General features: G+C 42.4%; 1 protein-coding gene across 3 annotated transcripts in view; it reads right to left on the minus strand.

Moving 5' to 3' along the window:
- Positions 1–17,977, minus strand: part of TSGA10 (testis specific 10) — a 115,499-nt gene that overhangs the window by 85,277 nt on the left and 12,245 nt on the right. For 2 of the 3 annotated variants that reach the window (XM_075336400.1, XM_075336399.1), the window contains exons 2-4: positions 6,950–7,058; positions 6,789–6,854; positions 2,419–2,569 (exon numbers count right to left, since the gene is read on the minus strand). In XM_075336400.1, the coding sequence (XP_075192515.1) occupies positions 2,419–2,569; positions 6,789–6,854; positions 6,950–6,958 (226 nt within the window). In that variant the 5' untranslated portion in view covers positions 6,959–7,058. The remainder of the gene's footprint in view (positions 1–2,418; positions 2,570–6,788; positions 6,855–6,949; positions 7,059–17,977) is intronic. The other variant, XM_075336401.1, reaches the window with a different exon arrangement.

The raw sequence follows: 17,977 nt of genomic DNA on the forward strand, positions 1-17,977 counted from the left end.
GACACAAACATCTGGAGGCATTCTGTACAAGACAGTATATAGGCCCCAAGTATCCAGCATCTTATCATATAGCATCGGCTTATGTCTCTCTAAGACCTAGGACACACGGCGAGAAAAATGGTGCCAATATTAGTCTATGGGGCAGCACCCATGAGTGATTATTTGCTCAGCCCTAGTCGGACCGAGAAAACAGTCGCAGCATGCTGCGGGTGGAACGCGATCCTGTTCCACTCGCACCCATGCAAGTCTATGGAGCGAGAAAAACATTGCACTGCCCTCATGTTACACTGGTGTAATGCGAGAGCAGTATGATTCTCACATCAGCCGGCAACGGAGGAGATAGGAAGATAAAACCCTCACTCTCCTCCACAGTACCGGCCCTCTCCTCCGCAGCGCTGACCCCCCCCCCCTTCCGCAACTGTGGTCTGATCGGACGATCGGACCACTGTCACATGACACTCGCATGACACTCGGCTCCCACTGTGTTGCGAGCGTGTGCAGAGTGTCATGCGAGCACTCGCACAAATCCCTGTGTGGCCTCGGCGTAAGGTAGAGGCTCCCACTCTTTCTGACCTTGAGCTCAGAGAGAGGGTCATGAGTCACATTCAGCTACCAGCCAGTAGTGGCACCCACAGCTCCCATCACCGGTAGAATGACAGCCAAAGCTTTTCCACATCATGGATAAGCAAGTCATGTGGCTCCTGAGCCACAGGTTGGGGACCCCTGCTCTAAAGATATGTGCAGACTAGTTCCTTTTCAGATGGGTACATTCCATAGCCCACCTGAGAAATAAAAAAAATAAACAACAAAAAGAATAAACACAAGCACAGGAATGCAAAAACAACTTGCTTTTCAAATGTTCATTCTTTTGAGCTTCATTTACAATTTCACGTTTGTAAAGCTGAAAAGAAGTTAAAAGAAGTGACCTGATTATTCTTAAGGTGGATTTTTCTATAAAGCTGCTTACTATGTTATTCATAGAAGTAAAAAAAAAATGCTAGAGGCAAAGACACTGCAAAATACAACGGAAAAGGCGCCAAAAAAGTTACTTCTGGAAAAAAGTGCCGACGTTTTCTTGAGACGTATCCTGCTTGAAACACTTTATGGGTACGATGGCATCTAAAATACATAGTATAGACGGTACATAGCTTTTTAAAAGGTGAGACGGTCCCTGACTTACTGGGCCCCTGTGCAACTGCACAGATTGTACCAAAGGTATGTCCACCCCTGATCCTGTGACCTCTATAAAGCTAGGGTCACACGTAGCGACGCAGCAGTGATCACGACGATGACCTGACCTGATCAGGATCGCTGCTGCATCGTTACATGGTCGCTGGTGAGCGGTCAAACAGGCAGATCTCACCAGCAACCAGTGACCAGCCCCCAGCCAGCAGTGACGCGTAGAAGCGATGCTGCGCTTGGTAACTAAGGTAAATATCGGGTAACCAAGCAAAGCCCTTCGCTGGTTACCCGATGTTTACCTTGGTTACCAGCGCACACCGCTTAGCGCTGGCTCCCTGCACTCCTAGCCAGAGTACACATTGGGTTAATAAGCAAACCTTTGCTTATTTATCCGATGTGTACTCTGGCTACGGGTGCAGGGAGCAGGGAGCCGGCACTGGCAGCCTGAGAGCAGTGTACGCTAGTAACTAAGGTAAATATCGGGTAACCAGCGAAGCACTTCGCTTGGTTACCCGATGTTTACCTTGGTTACAGCTTACCGCAGGCTGCCAAAAGCCGGCTCCCTGCTCCCTGCTCGCTTCAGTTCGTCGCTCTCTCGCTGTCACACACAGCGATGTGTGCTTCACAGCGGGAGAGCAACGTCCAAAAAATGAAGCAGGACATTCAGCAACGACCGGCGACCTCACAGCAGGGGACAGGTCGTTGCTGGATGTCACACACAGCGACAGCGACGGGACGTTGCTGCTACGTCACAGAAAATGGTGACTTAGCAGCGAGGTTGTTGTCGCCGTCGCTGTGTGTGACACCACCTTAAGAGCTGGTCATTTGTTTTAATGTGGTCTGCCTCCTTTCATGTTAATGTGGAAAAAGATGGAAAAAGAAGGGGTTTGTTTCTTCCACATGTTATTCTAGCTGACCTTTTTTTTTTAGAACATAGGCACTTGAATTCCACCTATAAAAGAAATTCAAAAACATAACCTATGCTTGTTTGCTGTTTTTTCACGATCGTTCATCCTGAATGGGACCTTAATATCTAAAACTCATAACTTTAGTTCTTTCATGAGATCTTCTAAAACACAAAACCTCACCCAATAATTGCAGAAATATAGACACTTGTTTCAATGATATATCCCTGTATACAATGAACAGCCTGCTGATAAAATCCTAAAACTAAGTACTACTGTTAGATCTATCTGTGTACTGAGATAAAAAATGTAAGTGCAATGACAGCAGTACCGGCTTTCTCAAATTTTTCAAGTTTCTTGCTAAGTCTGTTGTTGTCTTCTTGCACTTGGTCTAAAAGGAGATTTACAGCTCTGGCCTCCTGCCTTTTCTCCTCCAGTTCAGATGATGCCTTTTCTATTTGTTCTCTGGCAATGTTAGAATCCTTATTTAAAAACAAACAAACAACATTTTTGTTATATTCTATGTTTACCACTGTATATATACAGTACAGACCAAAAGTTTGGACACCCCTTCTCATTCAAAGAGTTTTCTTTATTTTCATGACTCTGAAAATTGTAGATTCACATTGAAGGCATAAAAACTAGGAATTAACACATGTGGAATGAAATACTTAACAAACAAGTGTGAAACAACTGAAAATATGTCTTATATTCTAGGTTCTTCAAAGTAGCCACCTTTTGCTTTGATTACTGCTTTGCACACTCTTGGCAATGTCTTGATGAGCTTCAAGATGTAGTCACCGGAAATGGTCTTCCAACAGTCTTGAAGGAGTTCCCAGAGATGCTTAGCACTTGTTGGCCCTTTTTCCTTCACTCTGCGGTCCAGCTCACCCCAAACCATCTCAATTGGGTTCAGGTCTGGTGACTGTCGAGGCCAGGTCTTCTGGAGTAGCATCCCATCACTCTCCTTCTTAGTCAAATAGCCCTTAGACAGCATGGAGGTGTGTTTGGGGTCATTGTCCTGATGAAAAATACATGATGGTCCAACGAAACGCAAACCGGATGGAATAGCATGCCGCTGCAAGATGCTGTGGTAGCCATGCTGGTTCTGTATGCCTTCAATTTTGAATAAATCCCCAACAGTGTCACAGGCAAAGCACCCCCACACCATCACCCCTCCTCCTCCATGCTTCACGGTAGGAACCAGGCATGTAGAGTCCATCCGTTCACCTTTTCTGCGTCGCACAAAGACACGGTGGTTGGATTCAAAGATCTTAAATTTGGATTCATCAGACCAAAGCACAGATTTCCACTGGTCTAATGTCCATTTCTTGTGTTCTTTAGCCCAAACAAGTCTCTTCTGCTTGTTGCCTGTCCTTAGCAGTGGTTTCCTAGCAGCTATTTTACCATGAAGGCCTGCTGCACAAAGTCTCCTCTTAACAGTTGATCTAGAGATGTGTCTGCTGCTAGAACTCTATTTGGCATTGGCCTAGTCTCTAATCTGAGCTGCTATTAACCTGCGATTTCTGAGGCTGGAGACTCGAATAAACTTATCCTCCGCAGCAGAGGTGACTCTTGGTCTTCCTTTCCTGGCGCGGTCCTCATGTGAGTCAGTTTCTTTGTAGCGTTTGATGGTTTTTGCCACTGCACTTGGGGACACTTTCAAAGTTTTCCCAATTTTTCGGACTGACTGACCTTCATTTCTTAAAGTAATGATGGCCACTCATTTTCTTTACTTAACTGCTTTTTTCTTGCCATAATACAAATTCTAACACTCTATTCAGTAGGACTATCAGCTGTGTATCCACCAAACTTCTGCACAACACAACTGATGGTCCCAAACCCATTTATAAGGCAAGAAATCCCACTTATTAAACCTGACAGGGCATACCTGTGAAGTGAAAACCATTTCCAGTGACTATCTCTTGAAGCTCATCAAGAGAATGCCAAGAGTGTGCAAAGCAGTAATCAAAGCAAAAGGTGGCTACTTTGAAGAACCTAGAATATAAGACATATTTTCAGTTGTTTCACACTTGTTTGTTAAGTATTTCATTCCACATGTGTTAATTCATAGTTGTTTATGCCTTCAATGTGAATCTACAATTTTCAGTCATAAAAATAAAGAAAACTCTTTGAATGAGAAGGTGTGTCCAAACCTTTGGTCTGTACTGTATATATAGATAAGATAGATAGAGAGATAGATAGATAGATAGATAGATAGATAGAGTTTTCATGTTTTGCTACTTCACAACCGGGAATTTCATTTTTGTTTTAAGGATTTCCATCAGTTCATGTAAACAACATAAGCCTACGACTGTGGATATTTGTTTTTCATTTTATTGTAAAGCAAGCCACAAAAAGGACAAAATAACTGACAACTTCGGTGTGCATAAATATTTAACCACCCCAAAAGTCAGTACTTTGTAGAGCCTTCTTTTGTGGCAATTACAGCTGCAAGTTGCTTTGGATAAGTTTCTATGAGCTTTTCACATCTTGCCGCTGAGAATTTTGTCCATTCCTCAAGGCAAAACTGCTACAGCTCCTTCAAGTTAGATGGTTTGCTCTGCTGAACAGCAATCTTTAAGTCTGACCACAGAGGCTCAATCGGATTAAGATCTGAGCTTTGATTAGGCCACTTCAATACATTTACAAGTTTGACCTTTAACCACTATAGTGTTGCTTTAGGGGTACTTCTCACATAGCGAGATCGCTGCTGAGTCACGGTTTTTGTGACGCACCAGTGACCTCATCAGCGATCTCGTGTGTGACACTGAGCAGCGATCTGGCCCCTGCTGTGAAATCGCTGCTCGTTACACACAGTGCTGGTTCATTTTTTGGACGTTGCTTTCCCGCTGTGAAGCACACATTGCTGTGTTTGACAGCGAGAGAGCAACGATCTGAATGTGCAGGGAGCAGGGTGACGGCTTCTGGCAGCCTGCGGTAAGCTGTAACCAAGGTAAATATCGGGTAACCAAGCGAAGCCCTTTGCTTGGTTACCCGATGTTTACCTTAGTTACCAAGCGCAGCATCGCTTCCACGCGTCGCTGCTGGCTGGGGGCTAGTCACTGGTCGCTGGTAAGATCTGCCTGATTGACAGCTCACCAGCGACCATGTAACGATGCACCAGCGATCCTGACCAGGTCAGATCACTGGTGGGGTCGCTGGAGCGTCGCTAAAGTGTGACAGTACCCTTAGCTGTATGCTTTGGGTTATTGTCTTGTTGGAAGGTGAACCTCCGTCCCAGTCTCAAATTACTGACAGACTGAAACAGAATATCAGAAGCTCAAGAATATCCCTGTATTTTGCACCATCCATCTTCCCCTCGACTCGGACTAATTTTCTTGTCCCTGCTGCCAAAAAAACATCCCAACAGCATGATGCTACCACAACCATGTTTCACTGTGGGAATGGTGTTCTTGGGCTGATGAGCTGTGTTGGTTCAGCGGCAAGCATAGTGTTTACCTTGGTAACTGCCCAGTTCAATTTTGGTCTTATTTGACCACTGCACCTTCCTCCATACATTTGGGGGGTCTCCCCCATCTTTTGGAAAAATCAAATTGAGCCTTCCAACATTTTGGTTGTAAGTAAAAGCTTTTCTCTGGCTCCTCTGCTATAAAAGCCAGCTGTATGGAGTGTATGGCTTATTGTGGTTGTATGGACAGATACTGCAATCTCTGCTTGGGAACTCTGCAGTTCCTTCAGAATTACTGTTGATCTCTGGCTCTCCTTGCCTGGGCTGACAGTTTTGGTGCACAGCCTTCTCTTGGTAGGTTTGTTGTGGTACCATATTCTTTCCATTTGATAATAGATATGATGGTGCTCCAGGAGATCATCAGAGATTAGCCTATTTTTTAGAACTCAACCCTGACGTGCACTTCTTAATGACTTTGTCTCTGACTTGTTTGGAGATCTCCTTGGTCTTCATGATGGTATTTGGTTAGTGGTGCCTCTTGCTTAAATTATGTTGCAGCCTCTGTGGCCTGTCAGAAAAGGTGTATATATAGTGACAGACCACGGGACACTAAAGATTGCACACAGATGGACTTCCTTTCACTAAGCATATGACTTATGAAGGTAATTTTTAGGGGCTTCATAGCAAAAGCCGTGATTTCACATGCACATGACAAGTTTTATTAATTTTTTCCCATAAATGTAATTTTTGCGTACATTTTTCTCACTTCTCTTCCCCACCTAAGACTATTTTGTGCTGATGCTTCACACACATCGGATTACAAAAATATTTAAACACAGGTTGTGATGTAACAAAATAGGTAAAAAGCCGTGTAGCTCTTAGGATTTAAAAGGATTCTTTCAGAACAGAATGACTGTTCAAGCTAAGTATAGGCGCTCGGTGCATCATGGCGGAGCCAATCATTTTAGTGCACTTTACCACCTGCCTGTTTTCCTTCAATTTATGCCACCCCTTTTCTGTGATAGACAGGTCTGACTTCATAGAGCCAGAGAAGGGAGGAGATAGAGGGAAAACAAGTAGACAGGAAGGTGCACTTAAATGTCTGGTCCCACCATGATGCACTAAAGCACCTATGTTTGGTTTAAATAGTCATTCTGTTCTGACAGTCCCATTAAACTGGGGTTGATAATGGCAATAACAATTTGCACTACTTTTAATACATGACGACAATTATTACTATACATTAATGTCTTCATATTCATATATGAATATGACTTATTTTTACTTACTGATTTTAGATTTTTCACTGTGACCTCCAAATTATCTATGGTTTTCTGTTGTAGTTTTACTTCGTTCTGAAAAAGTAAAATATAAAATGAGTGACAATTTTTAATCATATTAAATCATTCTCCATCAGAAATGTGAATGAATCTTCTCTGAAGCGGCTCACTATAATCATTGGAGGCAACTGGTTCTTATGGAGACCTGTCCCCACCGTGTCTGTACTGTATTGGCGCTCCAGCTTGTCGTTTCAGAATGATCCTCACTACCCTTGGTCCCTAAAATAAAGCACAATCGCTGTTAGATGGACATTATTAAAGGAGCATTCCAGTCTACTGAAATGATCAGCTCTCTACTGAATAGGTAACATTTTGAGATGAACATGGGTCCCAAATTTGGGACCCTCACTGATCACCAGAAGGGAGGCCTTACTGTAAGTCCCACATTCTACCCTGGTTTTCCACTGTCAAGTCCTGGTGGTCAATCAAAGTCTACGGCTCTGACAAAGACAGCCAAGCTAGTCTAAAAATGATCACCTCTCCCGTGTACAGGTCATCATTTTGTAGACTGTAATATCCTTTAATTTACCTGTTTCCCCTTGCTTATCCATTCCCTACCAATCCCTATTGTTCATGTTGATCATATCCACTCCCCATTTCACTTATCTACCATCTCCTCCCACACAGCTTCAAACTTGGCTGACCAATTCAAAGCCGGAACACATTTTTTATTACATAAATTGCACCATCTCCTTTAACCCCTTGAGATAGGGCCATTTTATATTTTTGTTTTATTTTCTCCTCTGCTTCTTCCCAGAGCAATTACTTTTTTTATTTTTGCATCAACATAGACATATGAGGGCTTGTTTTTTGTAGGACATGTTGAATTTTTGAATCATCTCATTTACTATACAGTGCTGGCCAAAAGTATTGGCAGCCCTTCAATTCTGTCAGATAATACTCAGTTTCTTCTTGAAAATGATTGCAATCACAAATTCTTTGGTATTATTATCTTCATTTATTTTGCTTGCAATGAAAAAACACAAAAGAGAATGAAACAAAAATCAAATCATTGATCATTTCACACAAAACTCCAAAAATGGGCCAGACAAAAGTATTGGCACCCTAAAGCGGGCTTTAGACGCTGTGATATCGGTACCGATATCGCTAGCGTGAGTACCCGCCCCCATCTGTTGTGCGACACGGGCAAATCGCTGCCCGTGCCGCACAACATCGCCCAGACCCGTCACACTACTTACCTGCCCGGCGACGTCGCTGTGACCGGCGAACCGCCTCCTTTCTAAGGGAGCGGTTCGTTCAGCGTCACAGCGACGTCACAGCTGCGTCACTGAACCGCCGCCCAATAGAAGCAGAGGGGCGGAGATGAGCGGGACGTAACATCCCGCCCACCTCCTTCCTTCCTCATAGCGGCCGGGAGGCAGGTAAGGAGAGCTTCCTCGTTCCTGCGGTGTCACACGGAGCGATGTGTGCTGCCGCAGGAACGAGGAACAACTTAGTTACTGCTGCAGTAACGATTTTTGAGAATGGACCCCCATGTCACCGATGAGCGATTTTGCACGTTTTTGCGATGATGCAAAATCGTTCATAGGTGTCACACGCAACGGCATCACTAATGCGGCCGGATGTGCGTCACTAATTCCGTGACCCCAACGAGTTCGCATTAGCGATGTTGCAGCGTGTAAAGCCCCCTTTATCCTAATACTTGGTTGCACAACCTTTAGCCAAAATAACTGTGAACAACCGCTTCCGGTAACCATCAATGAGTTTCTTACAATGCTCTGCTGGAATTTTAGACCATTCTTCTTTGGCAAACTGCTCCAGGTCCCTGAAATTTGAAGGGTGCCTTCTCCAAACTGCCATTTTGAGATCTCTCCACAGGTGTTCTATGGGATTTAGGTCTGGACTCATTGCTGGCCACTTTAGTAGTCTCCAGTGCTTTCTGTCAAACCATTTTCTAGTGCTTTTTGAAGCTTTTTGAAGTGTGTTTTGGGTCATTGTCCTGCTGGAAGACCCATGACCTCTGAGGAAGACCCAGCTTTCTCACACTGGGCCCTACATTATGCTGCAAAATTTGTTGGTAGTCTTCAGACTTCAAAATGCCATGCACACGGTCATCTCCGTCTCCTTCCTCAGGAACGACGGACGGAGATGTCTCTGAAACGCGTAGAGTTATGAAATAAAGGAAATCTTTTTCATCTACAACATCAGTGGTTTTTAGCGCGGCATTTAAACCGGTTTTCTCTTTACCTGACCTATATTTTATATACTGCATTCCGGGGCCGCTGCTAAACCACAAAAAGGCACTCACATGCGATCATAAGGAGTTGTGACTTTCACAACCCTACCAGGTGAGTGTACCTCTTTCTGTCTCTCTACCCTCATACCGGGTAAGACCCTATTGCGCTTTTTCCCCCTACAGCTCTACATGCACACGGTCAAGCAGTCCAGTGCCAGAGGCAGCAAAGCAACACCAAAACATCAGGGAACCTCCGCCATGTTTGACTGTAGGGACCGTGTTCTTTTCTTTGAATGCCTCTTTTTTTTCCTGTAAACTCTGTTGATGGCTTTTCCCAAAAAGCTCTATTTTTGTCTCATCTGACCAGAGAACATTCTTCCAAAACGTTTTAGGCTTTCTCAGGTAAGTTTTAGCAAACTCCAGCCTGGCTTTTTTATGTCTCGGGGTAAGAAGTGGGGTCTTTCTGGGTATCCTACCATACAGTCCCTTTTCATTCAGACGCCGACGGATAGTCTGGGTTGACACTGTTGTACCCTCGGACTGCAGGGCAGCTTGAACTGTTTGGATGTTAGTCGAGGTTCTTTATCCACCAACCCACAATCTTGCTTTGAAATCTCTTGTCAATTTTTCTTTTCCTTCCACAGGTACGGAGGTTAGCCACAGTGCCATGGGCTTTAAACTTCTTGATGACACTGCGCACCGTAAACACAGGAACTTTCAGGTCTTTGGAGATGGACTTGTAGCCTTGAGGTTGCTCATGCTTCCTCACAATTTGGATTCTCACGTGCTCAGACAGTTCTTTGGTCTTCTTTCTTTTCTCCATGCTCAATGTGGTACACACAAGGACACAGGACAAGGTTGAGTCAACTTTAATCCAAGTCAACTGGCTACCTAAGTTACAGGTGCTGTTAATTACACAAATTAGAGAAGCATCACATGATTTTCAAACAGTGCCAATACTTTTGTCCACCCCCTTTTTTTGGTGTGGAATTATATCCAATTTGGCTTTATGACAAATTTTTTTTTTAATTTTTTCATTGAAGACAAATTAAATGAAGATAATAATTGCAATCACAAATTCTTTGATATCATTTTCAAGAAGAAACTGAGTATTATCTGACAGAATTGCAGGGGTGCCAATACTTTTGGCCAGCACTGTATGTAGATGTACAGTACAGACCACAAGTTTGGACACACCTTCTCATCTCTAGAACAACTGTTAAGAGGAGACTTTGTGCAGCAGGTCTTCATGGTAAAATAGCTGCTAGGAAACCCCTGCTAAAGACAGGCAACAAGCAGAAGAGACTTGTTTGGGCTAAAGAACACAAGGAATGGACATTAGACCAGTGGAAATCTGTGCTTTGGTCTGATGAGTCCAAATTTGAGATCTTTGGATCCAACCACCGTGTCTTTGTAGAAAAGGTGAACGGATGGACTCTACATGGCTGGTTCCCACTATGAAGCATGGAGGAGGAGGTGTGACGGTGATTTTCTGGTGACACTTGGGGATTTATTCAAAATTGAAGGCATACAGAACCAGCATGTATACCACAGCACCTTGAAGGGGCGTGCTATTCCATCCGGTGTACGTTTAGTGGGACCATCATTTATTTTTCAACAGGACAATGACCCCAAACACACCTCCAGGCTGTGTAAGGGCTATTTGACTAAGAAGGAGAGTGATGGGGTGCTACGCCAGATGACCTGGTCTCGACAGTCACCAAACCTGAACCCAATTGAGATGGTTTGGGGTGAGCTGGACCGCAGAGTAAAGGCAAAAGGGCCAACAAGTGCTAAGCATCTCTGGGAACTCCTTCAAGACTGTTGGAAGACCATTTCCGGTGACTACCTCTTGAAACTCATCAAGAGAATGCCAAGAGGGTGCAAAGCAGTAATCAAAGCAAAAGATGGCTACTTTGAAGAACCTAGAATATAAGACATTTTCAGTTGTTTCACACTTTTTTAAGCATTTCATTCCACATGTTTTAATTTATAGTTTTGATGCCTTCAATGTGAATCTACAATTTTCTGAAAATATAGAAAACTCTTTGAATGACAAGGTGTGTCCAAACGTTTGGTCTGTACTGTACGTAAAATGGGTTTTGTTTTTATGGCATTCATTGTATGGGAAAAAATGACCTGGAAACATGACTAATTCAGGTCAGTGCAAGTACAGCAATGTCAAACATATATAGCTTTTTATATACATTTTAGTAGTTACATTTTATTTTTTAAATTTGCAAAACAAATGGTTTGTGTCCCCAATTTTTGAGACCTGTAACGTATTTATTTTCCAGTAATAAGCCACGTGAAGGCTTTTTTTTTTTTTTTTTTTTAGTGATGAGCTCTGGGGGGTTTTTATACCATTTTGGGCTAAATAGCAGGGCTGTGGAGTCGGTAAGCCAAACCTTCGACTCCGACTCCGACTCCTCAAATTCTCTTGCACCGACTCCGACTCCGGCTCCGACTCCGACTCCTACATATATTGCTTATAGTTAGGTGAAAAATTTATTGTAGTACATGAATATGTGTATGTGAACATTAGACATTTAATAATTTTTATGATACAATAATCAAGATATTTGGATAGAACATAAAATATATTTATTGGATACAACTTTAGAACACAAAAAACTGTAATAAATTGTAAATATGTAATACACTATGTAATATACAGTAGATTACATATATATCTTGTGTGTGTATATACACTGTGTATATATATATAATATTACATATTTACAATTAGTTTTTTGTGTTCTAAAGTTGTATCCAATAAATATTTTATGTTCTATCCAAATATCTTGATTATTGTATCATAAAAACAATTAAATGTCTGATGTTCACATTATACTACAATAAATTTTTCACTTAAATATAAGCATTATACTAAATGTTATTATTTAGTAAAATATTCAGCACATTCTGCATTGCACTCCTGTCCCCAATTTATTATATATTTTAGGAGTCGGAGTCGGTGCATTTTATACCGACTCCAACTCCGACTCCGACTCCACCAAAATGAGCTCCGACTCCGACTCCGACTCCACGACTCCGACTCCGACTCCACAGCCCTGCTAAATAGGACACTATGATTACTTTTACTTTTTATTTATTTTGTGTGGAGGTGGAAGACTTGAAAAATAAAAAATAAATTCCTTATTTCCTTTTCTTACTTGGTAATGTATGGGCACCGCATGATCACATTATTGAGATGGGGGAGCAGGGGCGCAATGGGCTCCCAAGCTCTGAGGAACTATTTCAATGCTGTTATCAGTAATTAAGAGCAGCAGCTAAATGGTTAATCAGTAGAATTTGAGCAAACACAGCTGGCATCTATCCAGTATGAAGTGGGCTCAGCTCCTGAACCTGCACCATATAACCATACATATGGGTGCAGAAGTGGGCTAATTATACCCCAGGAGACCACGGCTGCCCATCATTCCAATCTAGCATACGTGATACTTTATTCCTACATATAGAGGCATTTTACTATTCTATAGTAGTGATTTAAGAAAAGCAACTGACTTCCAAATGTATGCTTAAATAAACCTGATGGTATTCACAAACAGAAAACCAGCTAAGAGCCAGACCAGCTAAGATTCTGGTGTTAGATATTGGCTGGTTGGGAGACTAATGTGTCATAATGAAGCACTGAGTCACAATTATTAGAATGCAATATAAACTAATCAGTCTATCTATTATTAGGAAAACATAACTCTGATACAACACTTCTGTTATGGCAGAATTATCTATACACTATGTGCACCTTAAATTTTAAGGTTTAGCTCAATTAAAAGCATACTCGCTAGGGTACATAGCGACCGTCATGGTGAATTAGTCGCAGTATCTCTGGCTTAAACCATTGTTCTTTATGTGGTATTAGCTGAAACATACTGCATGTATAAATGACTAAGGCCGGCGTCACACGGGACGATCTATCGTACGATCGCACGAGCGATCATACCCTCCCCCATCGTTTGTGCGTCACGGGCAATTAGTTGCCCGTGGTGCATAAAGTCGTTAACCCCCTGTCACACACACTTACCTCCCGGACGACGTCGCTGTGGGTGGCGAACATCCTCTTCCTGAAGGGGGAGGGACGTTCGGCGTCACAGCGACGTCACACAGCGGCCGGCCAATAGAAGCGGAGGGGCGGAGATGAGCGGGACGTAACATCCCGCCCACCTCCTTCCTTCTGCATTGCCGGCGGGACACAGGGAAGCTATGTTCGTCATTCCCGGGGTGCCACACGGAGTGATGTGTGCTGCCTCGGGAACGATAAACAACCGGATCACAGAAGGAGGACCGACATTTTGAAAATGAACGACGTGTCAACGAGCAACGATAAGGTGAGTATTTTTGCTCGTTCACAGTCATTTGTAGCTGTCACACGCTACGATATGTCTAACGATGCCGGATGGGCGTCACGGAATCTGTGACCCTGACGACATATCGCCCGATATATTGTAGCGTGTGACGCCGGCCTAAGAAAGAAGACATTATCACCTAGAGCTCTGTTCACATAATGTTTTTTTTTCTTCCCTCAAAGTTATACAGTGAAAGAAATAAGTATTTGATCCCTTGCTGATTTTGTAAGTTTGCCCACTGACAAAGACATGAACAGACTATAAGGGAAGGTTAATTTTAACTGTGAGAGAATCCACAATAAAATCCAGAAAATCACATTGTATAAATTATATAAATTTATTTGCATTTTGCAGAGAGAAATAAGTATTTGATCCCTCTGGCAAATAAGACAATACTTGGTGGCAAAACCCTTGTTGGCAAGCAGTCAGACTTTTTTGTAGTTGATGATGAGGTTTGCACACATGTCAGGAGGAATTTTGGTCCACTCCTCTTTGCAGATCATCTCTAAGATTTTGAGGCTGTCGCTTGGCAACTCGGATCTTCAGCTCCCTCCACACATTTTCTATGGGATTAAGGTCTAGAGACTGGCTAGGCCACTCTATGACCTTAATGAGCTTCTTTTTGAGCCACTCTTTTGTTGCCGTGGCTGTACGTTTTGGGTCATTGTCATGATAGAAGACACAGCCACGACCCATTTTAATGTCCTGCCAGAGGGAAGGAGATTGTCACTCAAGATTTTACGGTACATGGCTCCATCCATTGTCCCATTAATGCAGTGAAGTAGTCCTGTGTCCTTAGCAGAGTAACACCCCCAAAACATAAAGTTTCCCCTCCATGCTTGACAGTGGGGACAGTGTTCTTTGTGCTGTAAAGAGAAGGAGGTGTAAAGAGGAGTGGACAAAAAATTCTCCTGACATGTGCGCAAGCCTCATCATTAACTACAAAAAATGTCTGACTGCTGTGCTTGTTAACAAGGGTTTTGACACCAAGTATTAAGACTTTTTGCCACAGGGATCAAATACTTATTTTTTTCTGCAAAATGCAAATCATTTTTTATAATTTATTCAATGTGATTTTCTGGATTTTATTTTGGATATTTTATCTCTCACTGTTAAAATTAACCTACCCTTAAAATTATAGACTGTTCATGTCTTTGTCAGTGGGCTAACTTACAAAATCAACAAGGGATCAAATAATTATTTCATTCACTGTAAGGATGATGTAGTCCCCAATGTATACCTCCCAATGATGACTGCAACAATGCCACTGAAAATAAATTGCATATATTGTATTTTTATGACTAAAAAACACTTTTTAACAAGATAACATCTTGCTCAAATTTATGTGCGTCTTATAGTCTGCAGTCAGTAAGGTCAGCAGTTACAGACCTCTTTGATTTCCTCCTTAAATCACAGGGTAGAACATTCATAAATGAAGTGCTCCTATCACTGAGATACATCACAGGGTAGAGTCATTTCTAAGCACTGTGCTGCTATCGCTGACATAATGCACAGGGTAGAGCATTCACAAGCACTGTGCTCCTATCACTGAGATAACTAAGCGTTTACATATATCCCTTGATCTGTGTAATTAATGCTGAGCAGGAGTCACACAAAGTTTTGCATAAACTCTGCCGACTGTCATGGCAGCATTGGGTTCTGTTCAGATTTCAGATTCTCACTCTCCGCCCGATGGTTTGTCTATTGTCTGGGATCAACACAGGCAAACTCAGGTGTCGACCTGCTTTGTGCTGATTCATAGGCAGGCTAGCAAGAGTTAATCTCTCCTAGCCTGCTTGCTTCTTTAATCAGATGTTGTGTGAAAGCCTATCAAATCTGCTCCCCTCCTATTTATGCTGGTGGAATCCTTCAACCCATACCAGCTATAGTTCATTCTATGTTGGTCTGTGAGATGTGGTGTGTCAGACTCTATAGTGAAAGTTGTGCTTATTGCTTGGAGCCGTTGTGGAATTTACCCCTGTTGTTTTGTACTTCCTTCCTACTCTTGTTTTTCCTCCTGAATTTCTTACTGTCTCCACCTTTGTGTGTGCATGCTGTGTGATAGACTAGGAAAACCAAAACTATCATTATCTGAGGGTTTCTACACACTTCTGTCACGTCCCTCCCTGGGGGGGGGGGGGAAGCAGATCAGGACTGTTCAGGAGTAGGGCCAGGAAAGAGACTCAGGCATCTCCACCATTAGCAGTATCCCTGAGATTAGGGATAGCATAGGGGCCCCTAGCGTGAGGGACAGCTTAGGAAACCCGGTTCATCGCTATCCCAAAGTCATCATGACAGCAGGAGAGACTGAGCTGAGCTTGCAGGTCAGGAAAAGCTTGTGTCCATATGAGGGTTAATAAAATGGATCTTTGGTGCATAGGCTGAAGAAAAATAAAGCTGTCAGATTTAGATAAAAGATGACTTTTACTTAGGAGAACAGTCTCAGTCGCCCACACAAAAGCCGACTTCCAGCATTTCCATTCTTTGTCTGTGCAACATACAGGATACATATGTGAATGTGATGCTGTCCTTGTTTGATCACAGTTATATGTGGTCATGAGGGGCATATAAAGTCAGTGTAGCGTGCACGGTACTGCTTGATATAAAACCTGTAATAGGCATCCTTTATAGTGAGGAAATTAGAATAACTTCTACTAAAGTGTACAGCCGGCTAAATTAGGTATGAAGATTTTAACTGGCATAAATGAAAGACGTTACACATTTAAGATGCCAGGCACATCGTTGATTATACAATAAATACACTTGTGCTCTTTATGAAGTAGAAAACAATCAATGTAAACTGTATTGGGACCTTGTTATGTTGGTATGTTGGAGACAGTATATAATGCCCTTTATTTTTTAGTACAACCCTCCTAATATACTTCTACAACTTTAGAATAAATCATTACTCCTCTAATCTATCACAGAGTACCAAGAAGTTAGATCAAGAGTAAATGACCAAGATTACCCCCTCAACATCTTTTTATCACAAGAGTGGGGTTAATATTAACATTTTTCCTATTGTCTGTTGTCCAAACCTGGGTGCATCTTATATTCAGATGTGTCTTATAGTCAGGTGCATCTTATAGTCAGGTGCATCTTATAGTCAGGTGCATCTTATAGTCAGGTGCATCTTATAGTCAGGTGCATCTTATAGTCAGGTACAACTTATTGTCAGGTGAAGCTTATAGTCAGGTGAAGCTTATAGTCAGGTGAAGCTTATAGTCAGGTGAAGCTTATAGTCAGGTGAAGCTTATAGTCAGGGGCATCTTATAGTCAGGGGCATCTTATAGTCAGGTACAACTTATTGTCAGGTGAAGCTTATAGTCAGGTGAAGCTTATAGTCAGGTGAAGCTTATAGTCAGGTGAAGCTTATAGTCAGGTGAAGCTTATAGTCAGGTGAAGCTTATAGTCAGGGGCATCTTAGAGTCAGGGGCATCTTATAGTCAGGTACAACTTATTGTCAGGTGAAGCTTATAGTCAGGTGAAGCTTATAGTCAGGTGAAGCTTATAGTCAGGTGAAGCTTATAGTCAAGTGAAGCTTATAGTCAGGTGAAGCTTATAGTCAGGTGAAGCTTATAGTCAGGGGAATCTTATAGTCAGGGGAATCTTATAGTCAGAGGAATCTTATAGTCAGGGGAATCTTATAGTCAGAGGAATCTTATAGTCAGGTGCAGGTTATAGTCAGGTGCAGCTTATAGTCAGGTGCAGCTTATAGTCAGGTGAAGCTTATAGTCAGGTGAAGCTTATAGTCAGGTGAAGCTTATAGTCAGGTGAAGCTTATAGTCAGGTGCGTCTTATAGTCAGGTGCATCTTATAGTCAGGTACAACTTATTGTCAAGTGAAGCTTTTAGTCAGGTGAAGCTTATAGTCAGGTGCATCTTCTAGTCAGGTGCATCTTCTAGTCAGGTGCATCTTATAGTCAGGTGCATCTTATAGTCAGGTACAACTTATAGTCAGGTGAAGCTTATAGTCAGGTGAAGCTTATAGTCAGGTGAAGCTTATAGTCAGGGGAATCTTATAGTCAGGGGAATCTTATAGTCAGGGGAATCTTATAGTCAGGGGAATCTTATAGTCAGGGGAATCGTATAGTCAGGGGAATCTTATAGTCAGGTGTGTCTTATAGTCAGGCGCGTCTTATAGTCAGGTGCGTCTTATAGTCAGGTGCGTCTTATAGTCAGGTGCTTCTTATAGTCAGTTGCCTCTTATAGTCAGGTGCGTCTTATAGTCAGGTGCGTCTTATAGTCAGGTGCGTCTTATAGTCAGGTGCGTCTTATAGTCAGGTGCGTCTTATAGTCAGGTGCGACTTATAGTAAGAAAAATACTGTATGCACTTTAAAGAATACATTATCCATACTGTGAAAAAAGTAAGGTGATGCATACACTCAAAGGATGAAAGTCACTCTTTTGACAAATGCTAAGTTCATGTGGCCGTACTGATAAAGTCAGCACATGTGTGGAATCTTTCCTGGCACTTATGCCTATTGTAATTAACAAATAAAACCTACTAAATATCACAGCCTTAGGCTATGTTCCCACAATGAGTATTTGGGGAGTTTTTGCAGAATTTC

This window comes from Anomaloglossus baeobatrachus, chromosome 2 (assembly GCF_048569485.1).
Source record: "Anomaloglossus baeobatrachus isolate aAnoBae1 chromosome 2, aAnoBae1.hap1, whole genome shotgun sequence".
Lineage (NCBI taxonomy): Eukaryota > Metazoa > Chordata > Amphibia > Anura > Aromobatidae > Anomaloglossus > Anomaloglossus baeobatrachus.